General features: G+C 43.9%; 1 protein-coding gene across 1 annotated transcript in view; it reads right to left on the bottom strand.

Annotated features, from left to right (window-relative positions):
• The window catches only part of tmprss13a (transmembrane serine protease 13a), a 70,829-nt gene that overhangs the window by 30,890 nt on the left and 20,732 nt on the right, over positions 1 to 19,207 (bottom strand). Inside the window, exons 2-6 of the mRNA XM_061878582.1 lie at positions 12,562 to 12,733; positions 12,381 to 12,491; positions 4,439 to 4,621; positions 3,019 to 3,145; positions 2,856 to 2,951 (exon numbers count right to left, since the gene is read on the bottom strand). Of these exons, the coding sequence (XP_061734566.1) occupies positions 2,856 to 2,951; positions 3,019 to 3,145; positions 4,439 to 4,621; positions 12,381 to 12,491; positions 12,562 to 12,733 (689 nt within the window). The remainder of the gene's footprint in view (positions 1 to 2,855; positions 2,952 to 3,018; positions 3,146 to 4,438; positions 4,622 to 12,380; positions 12,492 to 12,561; positions 12,734 to 19,207) is intronic.

Genomic DNA, 19,207 nt, shown 5'->3' with positions numbered 1-19,207 from the left:
CAGTTTTTTCCAAACACGTTGCAGGCATCAAATTCCAAATGAGCTACTATTTGCAAAAAATAACAAAGTTTTCGAGTTTTAACGATAAGTATCTTGTCTTTGCAGTCTATTCAATTAAATATCGGTTGAAAAGGATTTGCAAATCATTGTATTCTGTTTTTGTTTGCCATTTACACAAGGTGCCAACTTCACTGGTTTTGGGGTTTGTATATTGCACTTCGAATAGGTGACTATGTGGATGTTATTTCACATCTTTTTAATGCCCTAACTATGAAAATATTTGATTTATTATTAATAATAATAATAACTGCCAGATCTAACCTGAACGTGTCATTAGGGTTGCACGACAACACGACCGATGGCCGTAGCCGCGACTGTCAAGTTTACCGACATTTGGCAGAATAACACACACCCACGGTTTCAGGACATCAAAGCCCGGTTCTAACTTGAATCACCCAGGACGGGACGAAGTATTTTCACGACGTGGAGGATGTTCCGGGAACTGAAATCTACAGAATAAAACACTCAATGCTACGATATTGGGTGAAATAAGTTTTAAGGTTGCACTTGCACTGGCTTCCTGTGCACTTAAGATGTGACTTTAAGGTTTTACTACTTACGTATAAAATACTACACGCTCTAGCTCCATCCTATCTTGCCGATTGTATTGTACCATATGTCCCGGCAAGAAATCTGCGTTCAAAGGACTCCGGCTTATTAGTGATTCCTAGAGCTCAAAAAAAGTCTGCGGGCTATAGAGCGTTTTCCGTTCGGGCTCCAGTACTCTGGAATGCCCTCCCGGTAACAGTTCGAGATGCTACCTCAGTAGAAGCATTTAAGTCTCACCTTAAAACTCATTTGTATACTCTAGCCTTTAAATAGACTCCCTTTTTAGACCAGTTGATCTGCCGCTTCTTTTCTTTCTCCTATGTCCCCCCCTCCCTTGACCATGGATGAAGTACTGACTGTCCAGAGTCGAGACCCAGGATGGACCGCTCGTCGGGACCCAGGATGGACCGCTCGCCTGTATCGGTTGGGGACATCTCTACGCTGCTGATCCGCTTGAGATGGTTTCCTGTGGACGGGACTCTCACTGCTGTCTTGGAGCCACTATGGATTGAACTTTCACAGTATCATGTTGGACCCACTCGACATCCATTGCTTTCGGTCCCCTAGAGGGGGGGGGGGGTTGCCCACATCTGAGGTCCTCTCCAAGGTTTCTCATAGTCAGCATTGTCACTGGCGTCCCACTGGATGTGAATTCTCCCTGCCCACTGGGTGTGAGTTTTCCTTGCCCTTTTGTGGGTTCTTCCGAGGATGTTGTAGTCGTAATGATTTGTGCAGTCCTTTGAGACATTTGTGATTTGGGGCTATATAAATAAACATTGATTGATTGATTGAAGGTGATTACGTGGGACTCCGCCAAGGCTGTCCTTTGTCAACGATTCTGTTCATAACTTTTATGGACAGAATTTCTAGGCGCTGTCAAGGCGTTGAGGGGTTCCGGTTTGGTGGCCGCAGGATTAGGTCTCTGCTTTTTGCAGATGATGTGGTCCTGATGGCTTCATCTGGCCAGGATCTTCAGCTCTCACTGAGTGTGAAGCGACTGGGATGAGAATCAGCGCCTCCAAGTCCGAGTCCATGGTTCTCGCCCGGAAAAGGGTGGAGTACCATCTCCGGGTTGGGGAGGAGACCCTGCCCCAAGTACCTCGGAGTCTTGTTCACGAGTGAGGGAAGAGTGGATCGTGAGATCGACAGGCGGACGCTGTATCGATCCGTTTTGGTAAAGAAGGAGCTGAGCCGGAAGGCAAAGCTCTCAATTTACCAATTGATCTACGTTCCCATCCTCACCTATGGTCTTGAGCTTTGGGTCATGACTGAAAGGACAAGATCACGGTTACAAGCGTCCGAAATGAGTTTCCTCCGCCGTGTGGCGGGGCTCTCCCTTAGAGATTGTCATGTCTTGTGATCATGTTTTGTTTATTTATATTCTGTTTTGCGTAAGACTCCATTGTTTCCTGTTTTTGCACTTCCTTGTTTGTTTTGTTTCCATGACTACCCATTAGTTTTCACCTGTCCTCATGTCACGCACCTGTCTCACGTTTTGCACTCACACACCTGTCACTAATCATGTCTATTATTTAAAGCGAAAGTTGCCAGGAAGTCAGCCTGGCGACTTTAGCTCTACTCACTTCATGCCATGCTGCCTCTGTTAATCATACTGTCCATAATTTCCCCCCTGTTTTTTTATGTCACAGTTATTGAGTTTTGTTTCATGTCCATAGTTTTAGCCCAAGTTTTAATTTATTGTTTTCAAAGCCAAGTTTGTTCTCCCGCCTTGTGCGCGCCTTTTGTTTGTTCCTTTTTAGTTTTCAAATAAATGATGTCCTTATCTTCACGCCTTGCCCGCGCCAACTTTCCTTTGGCTTCCGGAAAAACAAACCCCAAAGTTCTGATAGAACGTGGACCTCCCTACGGAGGTGTTTCGGGCAGGTCCGACCGGTAGGAGACCACGGGGAAGACCCAGGACACGTTGGAAAGACTATCTCTCCCGGCTGGCCTGGGAACGCCTCGGGAGTGGCTGGGGAGAGGGAAGTCCGGGCTTCCCTGCTTAGGCTGCTGCCCCCGAGACCCGACCTCGGATTAGCGAAAGAAGATGGATGGATGGTGAGTATGTGGGTGTTGTATCATGTTTAAAGGGCTCTAATTTGGTAAATAAACATATTTAGAAAGTTGTAAACATGTTTTTAAAGCCTTAACCATGAAAATATTTGATTTATTAATAATAAACCAATCGAGGGACGACTGTAATGCAGAAGCAAGTGGCGGCGAGCTAATGACGACGGGTCGTTTACCTGACTTCTACCTGGCCCTGAATGTTTTCAGACAATCTGTTGGTCACCATCAAACCAAGGGAGTCCTGGGATGTGATATTTTTGCTCATGAAGGAACTAAAAACAGGTAGAACAGATGTAGCTCAGAAAGCAGAACGGGAATCACACAGTGCTGATTCTTCACCTTCTGAAGCCAAGCTGGGCACAAGTCTGGTCCGCATTGTTTTGGTCCCAGCCACTGGAGCAGACTGGAAGAAAGCGGCCATCTTCGGCGGTCCGGACCTGCAGACGGTTGACACTCGCGAACATCACTGGGGCAGACAAAGAAATGAGATTATTATTGACTTATTGATAGTACGCGGTTAGTCCTAGTCATAAAAACCAGCAGTAGGGGACTGGGATCTCCAGTCTGCAGGGATTACAGTCATTGTCCGTATCAATCAATCAATCAATCAATGTTTACTTATATAGCCCTAAATCACTAGTGTCTCAAAGGGCTGCACAAACCACTACGACATCCTCGGTAGGCCCACATAAGGGCAAGGAAAAACTCACACCCAGTGGGACGTCTGTGACAATAATGACTATGAGAACCTTAGAGAGGAGGAAAGCAATGGATGTCGAGCGGGTCTAACATGATACTGTGAAAGTTCAATCCACAATGGATCCAACACAGTCGCGAGAGTCCAGTCCAAAGCGCATCCAACACAGCAGCGAGAGTCCCGTTCACAGCGGAGCCAGCAGGAAACCATCCCAAGCGGAGGCGGATCAGCAGCGCAGAGATGTCCCCAGCCGATACACAGGCAAGCAGTACATGGCCACCGGATCGGACCGGACCCCCTCCACAAGGGAGAGTGGGACATAGAAGAAAAAGAAAAGAAACGGCAGATCAACTGGTCTAAAAAGGGAGTCTATTTAAAGGCTACAGTATACAAATGAGTTTTAAGGTGAGACTTAAATGCTTCTACTGAGGTGGCATCTCGAACTGTTACCGGGAGGGCATTCCAGAGTACTGGAGCCCGAACGGAAAACGCTCTATAGCCCGCAGACTTTTTTTGGGCTTTGGGAATCACTAACAAGCCGGAGTCCTTTGAAGGCAGATTTCTTGCCAGGACATATGGTACAATACAATCGGCAAGATAGGATGGAGCTAGACCGTGTAGTATTTTATACGTAAGTAGTAAAACCTTAAAGTCACATCTTAAGTGCACAGGAAGCCAGTGCAGGTGAGCCAGTATAGGTATATATGTATGTATATATGTATATAAAGGTATATACAGTATATATGTATGTATATATGTATATAAAGGTATATACAGTATATATGTATGTATATATGTATATAAAGGTATATACAGTATATATGTATGTATATATGTATATAAAGGTATATACAGTATATATGTATGTATATATGTATATAAAGGTATATACAGTACAGGTGTAATGTGATCAAACTTTCTTGTTCTTGTCAAAAGTCTAGCAGCCGCATTTTGTACCAACTGTAATCTTTTAATGCTAGACATGGGGAGACCCCAAAATAATACGTTACAGTAGTCGAGGCGAGACGTAACAAACGCATGGATATATGGTTGCAGACTCACCGCAGTCCATTTCGTCAGAGCCCAACTCGCAGTCCATGACGCCATCACACTCGATGGTGGCATTCTCAGGGCAGGTGTCGTTCCTCAAAGGCGGTCTGCTGTTGTTCGGGCCCGCATTTTGCTGATTGTTGTTGTTGTTGCTATTGATAAAGGACTGAGTCACCGACCTGGTGCCAAAGTGCACTGCCGTTAGAGGAAAAAAAAAATAAACAAAGTCAAGTAATGAATGTCGTGGAATAATAAACAAGAGAAAGAGTCATCGTAGGAAACTGTATTAAAAGTTAGCGCCTGTTAGTCAGATATTATGTTTTAAAATTGGTTGCTTTCATTTGAAAGCATTGCAGCTTACACTGCATAAAAGAGCTGTCAAAATATTAGATTAAAAATAGAGCAGTTATTTGTCCATGCAGTTAGTTAATTTTACTTGATAAGACGTCCTGAATTAAGATTTGTTTATATAGAAATTAGCAGAACGTTTGACAAAAGAATTAAATATTTGAAGATTTTTTTTTCATATTCAATTGAAATTATAAAATACGACATGATCAATGTGAAGGTCACATGAATTTTGCTGTCAAAGTTTAATAAGAAGGTGGCTTGGACCTCCCCCCCCCAAAAATGTGTAACAACCTACACCCCCTTGCAAAATGTAAAATGGTTCAAAACGGCAAAATAATTTACACAGACGTCATGATGTCGTAAGGGCTCACTTTCGTGTTGTGACACTCGCCGCCCGTGTGTGGGAGGTGATAAAAGAAAAAGAAAAACGATTATGTGACAGCTGCAGTGAGTTAGAGTCAGTGGAACATGTAATTATTCAGGAGGAAGTTAGAAGACATTGACAGAAGGAGGTTACGCTCAAAGGGTTAAGCAACATTTTTGTAAAGTTTCCAGAAAAGACAGGTTTAGTGTGGGAATGTATGTATGTATGCATGCATGTATGTATGTATGTATGTATGTATGTATGTATGTATGTATGTATGCATGTATGTATGTATGTATGTATGTATGTATGTATGTATGTATGTATGTATGTATGTATGCATGTATGTATGCATGTATGTATGTATGTATGTATGCATCTATGTATGTATGTATGTATGTATGTATGCATGCATGCATGCATGCATGTATGTATGTATGTATGCATGCATGTATGTATGCATCTATGTATGTATGTATGTATGTATGTATGTATGTATGTATGTATGCATGTATGTATGTATGTATGCATGTATGTATGTATGTATGCATGTATGTATGCATGTATGTATGTATGTATGTATGTATGTATGTATGTATGTATGTATGTATGTATGCATGTATGTATGTATGTATGTATGTATGTATGTATGTATGTATGTATGTATGCATGTATGTATGTATGCATGTATGTATGCATGCATGTATGTATGCATGTATGTATGTATGTATGTATGTATGTATGTATGTATGTATGTATGTGTGTATGTATGTATGTATGTATGTATGTGTGTATGTATGTATGCATGTATGTATGCATGCATGCATGCATGCATGTATGTATGTATGTATGTATGTATGTATGTATGTATGTATGTATGTATGCACTGCAAAAACTGAAATCTAAGTAAGATGAAATATCTCAAATAAGTGTGATATTTGCTTATTTTCTGTCTGGTAAGATAATTCTTCTCACTAAGCAGATTTTATGTTAGAGTCTTTTACTTGTTTTAAGTGTTTTGCTCCAAAATGATCTCAGTAAGATACTACAGCCTGTTTCCGACATTTGATGACCTATATTGAGTAAAATATGCTTGAAACTATTTTTGTCCAAGTGTCCAAAACACACCCAGCAATGGTGCACAGGAAGGCGGGGAAGAAGAGGGGAAAAAGGCGGCCAAAATGTTCATAAGTCCCAATTGTGTCCAAAATACCTCCCCCGGGTTCCAGTCCCACGAGTCCCGCCGCCAGCCACACAAATCCCGGGATAGAAAAAATTTCCAAAACGCACCCAGCAAAGTCCCACGGGAAGTAGGGGAGAAAAATTAGAAAAGTCGGCAAAAGTCCCCCAAAATTTTCAAAATACCTACCAAGGTTCGAGTCCCAACCGGGTTCGAGTTTGAGTTTGCGTGCACACTCGAACCCGTGTGGGACTTTTGAACATTTCACCGACTTTTCTCACTTTTCTCCCCACCTCTCCGTGGGACTTTGCTGGGCGCGTTTTGGACATTTTGGGCATCCCGGCCGGCTGCGGAACTTGTGGGACTCGAATCTGTGTAGGTATTTTGAAAATTTTTGGGACTTTTGCTGACTTTTCCAACTTTCATCCACCCTCCCCATGGGACTCGGCTGGGTGTGTTATGGACATGTTGGGCATCCCGGGACTTGCGCGGCCATACATAAGATTTTATACTTGTTTTCAGTGTTTAGGTCCCAAATGATCTCAGTAAGATACTACAGCCTGTTTCCGACATTTGATGACCTATATTGAGTAAAATATGCTTGAAACTATTTTTGACCAAGTGTCCAAAACACACCCAGCAATGGTGCACAGGAAGGCGGGGAAGAAGAGGGGAAAAAGGCGGCCAAAATGTTCATAAGTCCCAATTGTGTCCAAAATACCTCCCCGGGTTCCAGTCCCACGAGTCCCGCCGCCAGCCACACAAATCCCGGGATACAAAAAATTTCCAAAACGCACCCAGCAAAGTCCCACGGGAAGTAGGGGGGAAAAATTTGAAAAGTCGGCAAAAGTCCCCCAAAATTTTCAAAATACCTACCAAGGTTCGAGTCCCAACCGGGTTCGAGTTTGAGTTTGCGTGCACACTCGAACCCGGGTGGGACTTTTGAACATTTCACCGACTTTTCTCACTTTTCTCCCCACCTCTCCGTGGGACTTTGCTGGGCGCGTTTTGGACATTTTGGGCATCCCGGCCGGCGGCGGAACTTGTGGGACTCGAATCTGTGTCGGTATTTTGAACATTTTTGGGACTTTTGCTGACTTTTCCAACTTTCATCTACCCTCCCCATGGGACTCGGCTGGGTGTGTTATGGACATGTTGGGCATCCCGGGACTTGCGCGGCCATACATAAGATTTTATACTTGTTTTAAGTGTTTAGGTCCTAAATGATCTCAGTTAGATACTACAGCCTGTTTCCGACATTTTATGACCTATATTGAGTAAAATATGCTTGAAACTATTTTTGTCCAAGTGTCCAAAACACACCCAGCAATGGTGCACAGGAAGGCGGGGAAGAAGAGGGGTAAAAGACGGCCAAAATGTTCATAAGTCCCAAATGTGTCCAAAATACCTCCCCCGGGTTCCAGTCCCACGAGTCCCGCCGCCAGCCACACAAATCCCGGGATACAAAAAATTTCCAAAACGCACCCAGCAAAGTCCCACGGGAAGTAGGGGGGAAAAATTTGAAAAGTCGGCAAAAGTCCCCCAAAATTTTCAAAATACCTACCAAGGTTCGAGTCCCAACCGGGTTCGAGTTTGAGTTTGAGTGCACACTCGAACCCGGGTGGGACTTTTGAACATTTCACCGACTTTTCTCACTTTTCTCCCCACCTCTCCGTGGGACTTTGCTGGGCGCGTTTTGGACATTTTGGGCATCCCGGCCGGCGGCGGAACTTGTGGGACTCGAATCTGTGTAGGTATTTTGAACATTTTTGGGACTTTTGCTGACTTTTCCAACTTTCATCTACCCTCCCCATGGGACTCGGCTGGGTGTTGTGGACATGTTGGGCATCCCGGGACTTGCGCGGCCATACATAAGATTTTATACTTGTTTTCAGTGTTTAGGTCCTAAATGATCTCAGTAAGATACTACAGCCTGTTTCCGACATTTATTGACCTATATTGAGTAAAATATGCTTGAAACTATTTGTGTCCAAGTGTCCAAAACACACCCAGCAATGGTGCACAGGAAGGCGGGGAAGAAGAGGGGAAAAAGGCGGCCAAAATGTTCATAAGTCCCAATTGTGTCCAAAATACCTCCCCCGGGTTCCAGTCCCACGAGTCCCGCCGCCAGCCACACAAATCCCGGGATAGAAAAAATTTCCAAAACGCACCCAGCAAAGTCCCACGGGAATTAGGGGGAAAAAATTAGAAAAGTCGGCAAAAGTCCCCCAAAATTTACAAAATACCTACCAAGGTTCGAGTCCCAACCGGGTTCGAGTTTCAGTTTGCGTGCACACTCGAACCCGGGTGGGACTTTTGAACATTTCACCGACTTTTCTCACTTTTCTCCCCACCTCTCCGTGGGACTTTGCTTGGCGCGTTTTGGACATTTCGGGCATCCCGGCCGGCGGCGGAACTTGTGGGACTCGAATCTGTGTAAGTATTTTGAACATTTTTGGGACTTTTGCTGACTTTTCCAACTTTCATCTACCCTCCCCATGGGACTCGGCTGGGTGTGGTATGGACATGTTGGGCATCCCGGGACTTGCGCGGCCATACATAAGATTTTATACTTGTTTTAAGTGTTTAGGTCCTAAATGATCCCAGTAAGATATTCCAGCTTGTGGCTGAGATTTGATGACCTATATTGAGTAAAACATGCTTGAAACTAGAATATCAAATGTTGCAAAGCTGTGTCATCAAAACCACTTTTTAAAGTAACAATTTCTTATTTGAAGAATGTAAAACAAAATCATGACTTTGACACAATTGTTTCTCATATTAAAACAAATGACAGCCAAATAGACTTTGCCGTTTTATTTTCAATGAAACAATAGAACATACGTACTCGTATAGTAGTACACTTGTTATTAGTGGGAATATACTTATTTTAAGGTATTTTGGGGTTCATTGAAGTTAGCTCATTTTACCTGTTTTGGAAAGTCTTGAACCAAGCAAAATTATCTGCCAATAGAACAAGAAAATTTGGCTTGTCAAGTAAAATACCCCTTTTTTTGTATCTTTTTTTTCTTGTTTTTGAACACGGACTTTTTGCAGTGTGTATGTGAGGGCTGGTTCACACGCCAATACAATAGGTGGCGGTAATGCCACCTTTAATATTGAATTCCACACCATAAAACAAGACAAAGACAAAGATAAATCTATTGGAATCAGGGTCGGACAAATTTGGGTTTCAGTTTCACTTTTGCATCTCGTTGCACCTAACTGTTGTGTGCTCAAGGAACCTTCGTTCAAGTTCAAAACAGATGTTTTTTTTTTTTTTTTTTAAAGACAGTGGAGGCTTTACCTCCAGTAGATGCACTAATAATAATAATGATAATTTTAAAAAGTGGTGTATTGTTATGACTATTAACGGGAAAAGCGGTAGAAAATACGGTACTCTTGTCTTGTTCTGTATATTGTACATTATTTTGTTTTTCAATAGTGTTTTGTAAATTCAATCAATCAATCAATCAATGTTTACTTATATAGCCCTAAATCACTAGTGTCTCAAAGGGCTGCACAAACCACTACGACATCCTCGGTAGGCCCACATAAGGGCAAGGAAAACTCACACCCAGTGGGACGTCGGTGATAATGATGACTATGAGAACCTTGGAGAGGAAGAAAGCAATGGATGTCGAGCGGGTCTAACATGATACTGTGAAAGTTCGATCCATAATGGATCCAACACAGTCGCGAGAGTCCAGTCCAAAGTGGATCCAACACAGCAGCGAGAGTCCCGTTCACAGCGGAGCCAGCAGGAAACCATCCCAAGCGGAGGCGGATCAGCAGCGCAGAGATGTCCCCAGCCGATACACGATATTGTACATGATTGCTTATTATTTTTATTGGATAGTAGTCTGTTTATTTCAATTGTTATTTTTTTTTCCTTTACTACCTCTTGTTTTATTTATTTTATCCCATATTCGTTCCCACTACCGCACCTTGAGTTGGAGTCTTTAATCTCGTTATATGCAAATATAATGACAATAAAATCCACTATATTTTATTGTATTCTATTCTAAAATGGAAGGATGGCTTATCCACCAATGATAATCCTAAATACATCAGCTAATATCTACCTTACACAATAAAGCAGGGGTTCCCAAACTTTTTGACTCAGGGCCGTATTGGGTTGAAAAAATTTTGCCGGGGGCCAGTAAATTGGTTTTGGATATTATTTTTGATGTTGATTGATTGAAAATGAACACCAATAAGTTGACTGATTAAAATGATCACGAGTTATTCAGAAAGTATAAATAACGACAAATAAAGATAGAATACTATTAACTGCGACATGTAAGTGTAAAAAGAACAAAACAAAAATATGATTTGAACATTTTCAGAATGTGCTAGTTCTATTTTTAAACAAAGAAAACAATCCGAAGTTGTCTCTATTTTTAGGTTATCGTGCCTTGATTTTACCAGTCCGGCCCACTCGGGAGTAGATTTTTCTCCATGTGGCCCCCGATCTAAAGTAAGTTTGACACCCCTGATTTATAGGCTCTAGTTAGAATAATCATGTATATATTATCACACAACTTTAGTATGCTTAAAGTCCATTGCTCTAGTTATTACAGTGCTCTAGCTGTCTATCTGTGCAAGGACAAAAACTTCTTGTCTGAAGGGTTATCTTTGTTTTAGCCCGCTAACATCCAAGGACTTCAAGGACCTCAACGCAGATAAGTAGACAGCACGCAGACAAAGCAGAGACAAGGCAAAATCACAAGGCCCCCAGCACATTCCGTCACGTATTGTCCATACTGGAGCTGCTTTGCATGATATATATAGTACGGGAAACCTCCTCAACTTGTCATCAAAGCAGGATTATAGGGCTGCAAGCATACTTGTCCCGGATTTTCCGGGAGACTCCCGAAATTCAGCGCCTCTCCCGAAAACTTCCCGGGACAAATTTTCTCCTGAAAATCTCCCGAAATTCAGGCGGAGCTGGAGGCCACGCCCCCTCCAGCTCCATGAAGACAGCCTGTTTTCACGTCCGCTTTCCCACAATATAAACAGCGTGTCTGCCCAATGACGTTAGAACTGTAGAATAATCAAAGGCGAGTTCTTGGTTTCTTATCTGGGTTTATTATTAGGCAGTTTCATTAAAGTCCTCCCAGCGCGGGAACAACACACAACAACAGCAGTCAAGTTTTCATGTACCGTAAAGCAGTTTGTCTGCCGTAAACGGCAATGTTGTGACACTCTTAAACAGGACAATACTGCCATCTCCTGTACATGCATATGTGACAATAAAATCTACGGCTTTTAAAGAATGCAGTGCACGACTGGGCCCACAACAAGGAGATGAAGCAGAAGAACGAGGAAGATACAGCCGGTGGCGACGCCGACAACGAGTAAGATGAAGAAATACGCTTGTAAGTTCCAAGCCGCAGCTGCGATTGGACCTGGATAGCCTCCAGGAGGACGTAGTGGTAGTTTGAAAAATAGTGACAGAGAATAGAACAAGGATGGACAATTCAACCCTTAACTCAACGTAGAGTAGATGAGTGTAATGTGTGTGTATATGTGTAAATAAATGAACACTGAAATTCAAGGGACGGCGTGGCAGAGTGGCCGTCTGCAACCCGAGGATCCCTGGTTCAATCCCCACCTAGTACCAACCTCGTCACGTCCGTTGTGTCCTGAGCAAGACACCTCACCCTTGCTCCTGATGGGTGCCGTTTAGCGCCTTGCATGGCAGCTCCCTCCATCAGTGTGTGAATGGGTAAATGTGGAAGTAGTGTCAAAGTGCTTTGAGTACCTTGAAGGTAGAAAAGCGCTATACAAGTACAACCCATATATATATGTGACCCCTCCTTTTAGAGGCGGCCTCAGCGATATTGACTGGGGAACTCTTGAATACATAAAGGGACGTGGGAGCTGTAGGGCGAGACTGTGACTAAGTGTGCAGCTCCATGCGTTCTCCTCATGAGCTAAATCGAACTCTGTCTCTGCATGATTCCTTGCTTCTTGTCTGTTTAATAGATGTCATCAGTGTTTGAACCTGACAGCTCTGGAAAGAAGAGCAAATGGTAATCTGGGTAAATACACACCTGCGACCCAGATGGCCACAGCCAGCAAGGCCAACAACAGAAAAGACCCGGCTGAGCCTCCGTAACACTGGGCGTTACTTTTGCAGCATCCCCTCCTCCTGCTTCTGTTAGCTACACAAGGAAACAGATTTTTTTTTTTAATTTTCCTGCCGATTAGCGTATGAAAATACAGGAGACTCACGTGTGCTCGGCTGCGCTACTTGGGGAGCTGCCACAGGCAGCACATACTGGGGGACATAATGCTGGTTGGCGGCGGTGTGGCCCGCCTCCACGCCGTAAACCACCTCTTCATAGGACTTGAGGGGGGGCTGGGCATGCACAGCGACAGAGTAATAAGGAGGAGGGGGCTCGTTCTGCGGAAAGAAAAACATATTATTATTTATTGGTGCAATAGCTGTTTCCTGAAAACCCAATGTGGTTTGTTACTGTCAGAGCTATTACACATCATCAGCAGCAATTTTGCAATAAAAGAAACAATTATTAAGCCGCATTGTCTTCCATGCGAGACAAACATCAAACCCACGGGCCGCACCCAGGTAAGTACCTTAAAGTGTTTACTCGTATTCAGGAAACGTTTGACGTCAAAGCTGTCGTCGAGGTGCAAGTATTGGAATGAAGCTTTGACAACGGCAGGACAAGGAAGCCTTTTTGGTGGTGACTCACTAAAAGGTAATGCAAGTAGTCCACCCCCAAATCCTCCACACCACACCTCCGCTCCAAACAGGCTAACCTCCTCCAACCTCCAAGAACAACGCTACGAACTTTCTGCTCCGCTGCTCCCTGTCTGTGGAACGCTCTCCCTGACCACCTGAGGGTACCTCAGACTGTGGATGCTTTTAAAAAATACTTAAAAACCCTTCTTTTTAAAAAAGCCTTTTTACATATATGCATGTTGATTCTAGCTATTGGGCTGTTTCTTGTTTTATGTTTTATCAATCAATCAATCAATGTTTATTTATATAGCCCCAAATCACAAATGTCTCAAAGGACTGCACAAATCATTACGACTACAACATCCTCGGAAGAACCCACAAAAGGGCAAGGAAAACTCACACCCAGTGGGCAGGGAGAATTCACATTCAGTGGGACGCCAGTGACAATGCTGACTATGAGAAACCTTGGAGAGGACCTCAGATGTGGGCAACCCCCCCCCCCTCTAGGGGACCGAAAGCAATGGATGTCGAGCGGGTCTAACATGATACTGTGAAAGTTCAATCCATAGTGGCTCCAAGACAGCAGTGAGAGTCCTGTCCACAGGAAACCATCTCAAGCGGATCAGCAGCGTATTTATTTTTATTATCTTTTTATTATTATTATTATTATTATTATTATTACTATTTTGTTACACTGTGGAACTTTGAGGTTGTTTGCTCAACGTAAAGTGCTTTTTTACAAATAAAATCTATTATCCCTTTGAGACACTAGTGATTTAGGGCTATATAAGTAAACATTGATTGATTGATTGATATTAGTCAAACGGTGAAGAAAAGAAACAATGATAATGTAAAAAAAAATTCAATTTTAGATTAGATTAGATAGTACTTTATTTATTCCGTCAGGAGAGTTCCTTCAGGAAAATTAAAATTTTCAGTACAATCCCATTCAAGTTTAGACAAACATTACAGGGAGACAGAAAGGATCGCTGACGGGTCTGCCGGCTTCCAGCGCCCCTTACAAAAAAGATGAGATACAGGTAAACAAGGGGGAGGGATGGGAGAAAAAAATAGATTAAAATAAAATAAAATAAAAATTTTACTGATATATTTTTCTAATCTTTTTAATTTGAATTTAACTCATTGAATCCTGTGTTGTAAAATACCCCTCGTGGTTTAATGTACAAAACCCAAAACCAGTGAAGTTGGCGAGTTCTGTAAATGGTGAATAAAAACAAAATACGACAATTTTCAGATTCTTTTCAAGTTATATTTAATTGACTGCAAATACAAGATATTTAATGTTCCAACTGGAAAACTTTGTTATTTTTTTGCAAGTATTCGCTCATCTGGAGTTTGATGCCTGCAACATGTTTTAAAAAAGCTGGCACAAATGGCAAAAAAGACTGAGAAAGTTGAGGAATGCTCATCAACCATTTATGTGGAACATCCCACAGGTGAACAATCCAGGTGGGTGCCATGATTGGGTATAAAAGCAGCTTTCCATGAAATACTCAGTCGTTCACAAACAAGGGTCACCACGTTGTCAACAAATGCGTGAGCAAATTGTTTAAGAACGACATTTCTTAACGAGTTATTGCAAGGAATTTAGGGATTTCACCATCTAGGGTCCGTAATATCGTCAAAAGGTTCAGAGAATCTGTAGAAATCACTGCAGGTAATCCGCAATGCCCGTGACCTTCGATCCCTCAGGCGGTACTGCATCAAAATTAACACAATAGACCACAGGTGTCAAACTGCACATCCAGCCCTAAGAGGGGTTTAATCCGTCCGTATTTGAAAATCCGAATGCATCCGGCCTGCATGGCAACCTTAGCAAACCACCACTATATAATGGAATAACTGCCATGGACTCATGTTGAGTTTTGCTTTGGATAACAAAGGCCACATACTCTAGTTGTTATTAGGATGCATTAAACTCACCATTCATAATAAAGGTGTCAGATTACCACCAAAAGTAGTGGTGAATTAAGTGACTAAATGACTAAAAACAACACGACTTCAACTATTAAACCCTGTCTCAGAAAAATAACAGATTGAAGATACACAATAACATTGTCCTGCCTTTGGGTTCCGCCCAGCTCACAATGCACCCGATCTCTATGGCCCCTCCCATGAGAGGTGAGCCCATTGGAGGGGTGACCCACATTGTCTCTTCGGGCTGTGTTTGAAGCGGTCCGGTCCTTGTATGATCAGTGTCGGAGCTTGGTCCGCATTGCCGGCAGTAAGTCGGACACGTTTCTAAGTAGGGTTGGACTCCGCCAAGGCTGCCCTTTGTCACCGATTCTGTTCATAACTTTTATGGACGGAATTTCTAGGCGCAGTCAAGGCGAAGAGGGGATCCGGTTTGGTGGCTGCAGGATTAAGTCTTTGCTTTTTGCAGATGATGTGGTCCTGATGGATTCATCCTGCCAGGATCTTCAGCTCTAACTGGATCGTTTCGCAGCCGAGTGTGAAGCGACTGAGATGAGAATCAGCACCTCCAAGTCCGAGTCCGTGGTTTTCTCCCGGGAAAGGGTGGAGTGCCATCTCCGGGTTGGGGAGGAGACCCTGCCCCAAGTGGAGGAGTTCAAGTACCTAGGAGTCTTGTTCACGAGTGAGGGAAGAGTGGATCGTGAGATCGACGGGGGGATCGGTGCGGCGTCTTCAGTAATGCGGACGCTGTATCGATCCGTTGTGGTGAAGAAGAAGCCCAGGATGGACCGCTCGTCGGGACCCAGGATGGACCGCTCGCCTGTATCGGTTGGGGACATCTCTACGCTGCTGATCCGCTTGAGATGGTTTCCTGTGGACGGGACTCTCGCTGCTGTCTTGGATCCGCTTGAACTGAACTCTCGCGGCTGTGTTGGAGCCACTATGGATTGAACTTTCACAGTATCATGTTAGACCCACGGTGGCAGAGGGGTTAGTGCGTCTGCCTCACAATACGAAGGTCCTGCAGTCCTGGGTTCAAATCCAGGCTCGGGATCTTTCTGTGTGGAGTTTGCATGTTCTCCCCGTGACTGCGTGGGTTCCCTCCGGGTACTCCGGCTTCCTCCCACTTCCAAAGACATGCACCTGGGGATAGGTTGATTGGCAACACTAAAATTGGCCCTAGTGTGTGAATGTGAATGTGAATGTTGTCTGTCTATCTGTGTTGGCCCTGCGATGAGGTGGCGACTTGTCCAGGGTGTACCCCGCCCTCCGCCCGATTGTAGCTGAGATAGGCGCCAGCGCCCCCCGCGACCCCGAACGGGAATAAGCGGCAGAAAATGGATGGATGGATGGATGTTAGACCCGCTCGACATCCATTGCTTTCGGTCCCCTAGAGGGGGGGGGGGGTTGCCCACATCTGAGGTCCTCTCCAAGGTTTCTCATAGTCAGCATTGTCACTGGCGTCCCACTGGATGTGAATTCTCCCTGCCCACTGGGTGTGAGTTTTCCTTGCCCTTTTGTGGGTTCTTCCGAGGATGTTGTAGTCGTAATGATTTGTGCAGTCCTTTGAGACATTTGTGATTTGGGGCTATATAAATAAACATTGATTGATTGATAAAAAAAAAATTGGCCCACATACTGTAAAGACACCTTTACCGGCTGTCATGCACATTTAGTCTAAGACAGGAAAAGACGGCAACGACATGATGACACATGACACCTCTGTATCTTTTAAATCTGCACACACTTACGTGAAGTCCAGGAAACAACATGAATGTTTTTAGCTACTTGCTCGTGACAAACAACACACTCACGCACTTCACGTGAACTCGGGGGATGGAGCCAATTAACCCAGTTTGCAATGGTATGCTTTGAATTTTGGACCCCCCGTGCAACGGATTTTGACACCCATTAGTGTTATTTTGCCTCGGGGGCCCAATTTAGGGAAAAAAAATGTGTCTGGAGGGCCGGTATATCTATTTTTTAGGAACAGTAATACAAAACCTCACAGTAATGTCTGATTGAATGCTAAAAACGCCTTTAAAAAACGGAATGGAATTTTTTTTTTTTCACTGAATGAGACACGGCTTCACGGTCTGCCTCACAATACGAAGGTCCTGCAGTCCTTGGGTTCAAATCCAGGCTCGGGATCTTTCTGTGTGGAGTTTGCATGTCATCCCCGTGACTGCGTGGGTTCCCTCCGGGTACTCCGGCTTCCTCCCACTTCCAAAGACATGCACCTGGGGATAGGTTGATTGGCAACACTAAAAAATGGTCCCTAGTGTGTGAATGTTGTCTGTCTATCTGTGTTGGCCCTGCGATGAGGTGGCGACTTGTCCAGGGTGTACGCCGCCTTCCGCCCGACTAGCTGAGATAGGCGCCAGCGCCCCCCGCAACCCCAAAAGGGAATAAGCAGTAGAAAATGGATGGATGGATGGATGGAGACACCAGGAATGCACATAAAAATAAAGACTGTGGGATTTACAATACTAACTATGATCGATAAAACACTGAATATTGACAACATATGAACGTCACACCCCTTCTCCGTCGACATACGTACGCCGTGGCCTGCTGGGGCGGCGGGTTTGAAAGTGAGGGATACAAACAGACTGGACAATATAGATCATGGGTGTCAAACTCTGGCCCGCCGTGTAAATTAATTTGGCCCTTGAGGCAATATCAATTTAGCATTAGAGCTGGCCCGCCGGTGTTATACAGCGTCGGTGCCGCTGTAACACCGCATTCACCGCTAATATTCATACTTGCCAACCCTCCTAATTTTCCCGGTAGACTCCCGAAGTTTAGTGCCCCTCCCGAAAATCTCCCGGGGCAACCATTCTACCGAATTTCTACCGATTTCCACCTGGACAACTATATTGGGGGCGTGCATTTAAGGCACTTAGCGTTCTCTACAACCTGTCGTCACGTCCGCTTATCCTCCATACTAACAGCGTGTCACATGATATTTGTGGCTTTTACACACACACACACACACACACACACACACACACACACACACACACACACACACAAGTGAATGCATCCATACTTGCTCAACAGCCATACAGGTCACACTGAGGGTGGCCGTAAAGACAACTTTAGCACAGTTACAAATATGCGCCACACTGTGAACCCACACCAAACAACAATCAATCATCAATCAATCAATGTTTACTTATATAGCCCTAAATCACTAGTGTCTCAAAGGGCTGCACAAACCACTACGACATCCTCGGTAGGCCCACATAAGGGCAAGGAAAAATTCACACCCAGTGGGACGTCGGTGACAATGATGACTATGAGAACCTTGGAGAGGAGGAAAGCAATGGATGTCGAGCGGGTCTAACATGATACTGTGAAAGTTCAATCCATAATGGATCCAACACAGTCGCGAGAGTCCAGTCCAAAGCGGATCCAACACAGCAGCGAGAGTCCCGTTCACAGCGGAGCCAGCAGGAAACCATCCCAAGCGGAGGCGGATCAGCAGCGCAGAGATGTCCCCAGCCGATACACAGGCGAGCAGTACATGGCCACCGGATCGGACCGGACCCCCTCCACAAGGGAGAGTGGGACATAGGAGAAAAAGAAAAGAAACGACAAACAACAAAACGACAAAGAAATGACAAACACATTTCGGGTGAACATCCGCACCGTAACACAACAGAACAAATACCCAGAACCCCCTTGCAGCACTAACTCTTCCGGGTAACTTCCAGCAAACTGACCAGTAATTAACGTTTTATTCATGCATTTTCTCTTGCTACCTCAAGGCTTGAAAGTTTGGTTCATTCATTGTTATTTTATTTTCAAATGTATTATTAGCCTGTGGAAAAATTGTGATATTTACCTCAGAAGATTGCAAATACAAAAAATGGCATTAAATTTTTATTAAAATTTTATTTGATATGCCATTGATATTTTTTTTAATTATTATTATTATTATTATTTGAAACTGGATTTTGCATGTCACTAAAGTTATATAAGCCTTGCTTGTTCAATATTTAAATGCAAAATTTGTTTGGGTCCCTATTAAAAGGTTAATTTGTTCAACCTTGGCCCGCGGCTTTGTTCAGTTTTAAATTTTGACCCAGTCTGTATTTGAGTTTGACACCCTTGATATAGATGCTCGGTTTGCGGTCACAACCGCGGAGTCCGCGGATAAACCGCGGGTCGGGCGGGTGACATGACAAAAAAATAGATTTTAAATAGATTCGGGCGGGTGGCGGTTGAACCAAT

The sequence above is a fragment of the Nerophis ophidion genome, linkage group LG18 (assembly GCF_033978795.1).
Source record: "Nerophis ophidion isolate RoL-2023_Sa linkage group LG18, RoL_Noph_v1.0, whole genome shotgun sequence".
Classification (NCBI taxonomy): Eukaryota; Metazoa; Chordata; class Actinopteri; order Syngnathiformes; family Syngnathidae; genus Nerophis; species Nerophis ophidion.
Note: the sequence above shows the minus strand (reverse complement) of the source record. Positions and strands in the feature narration are given on the sequence as shown.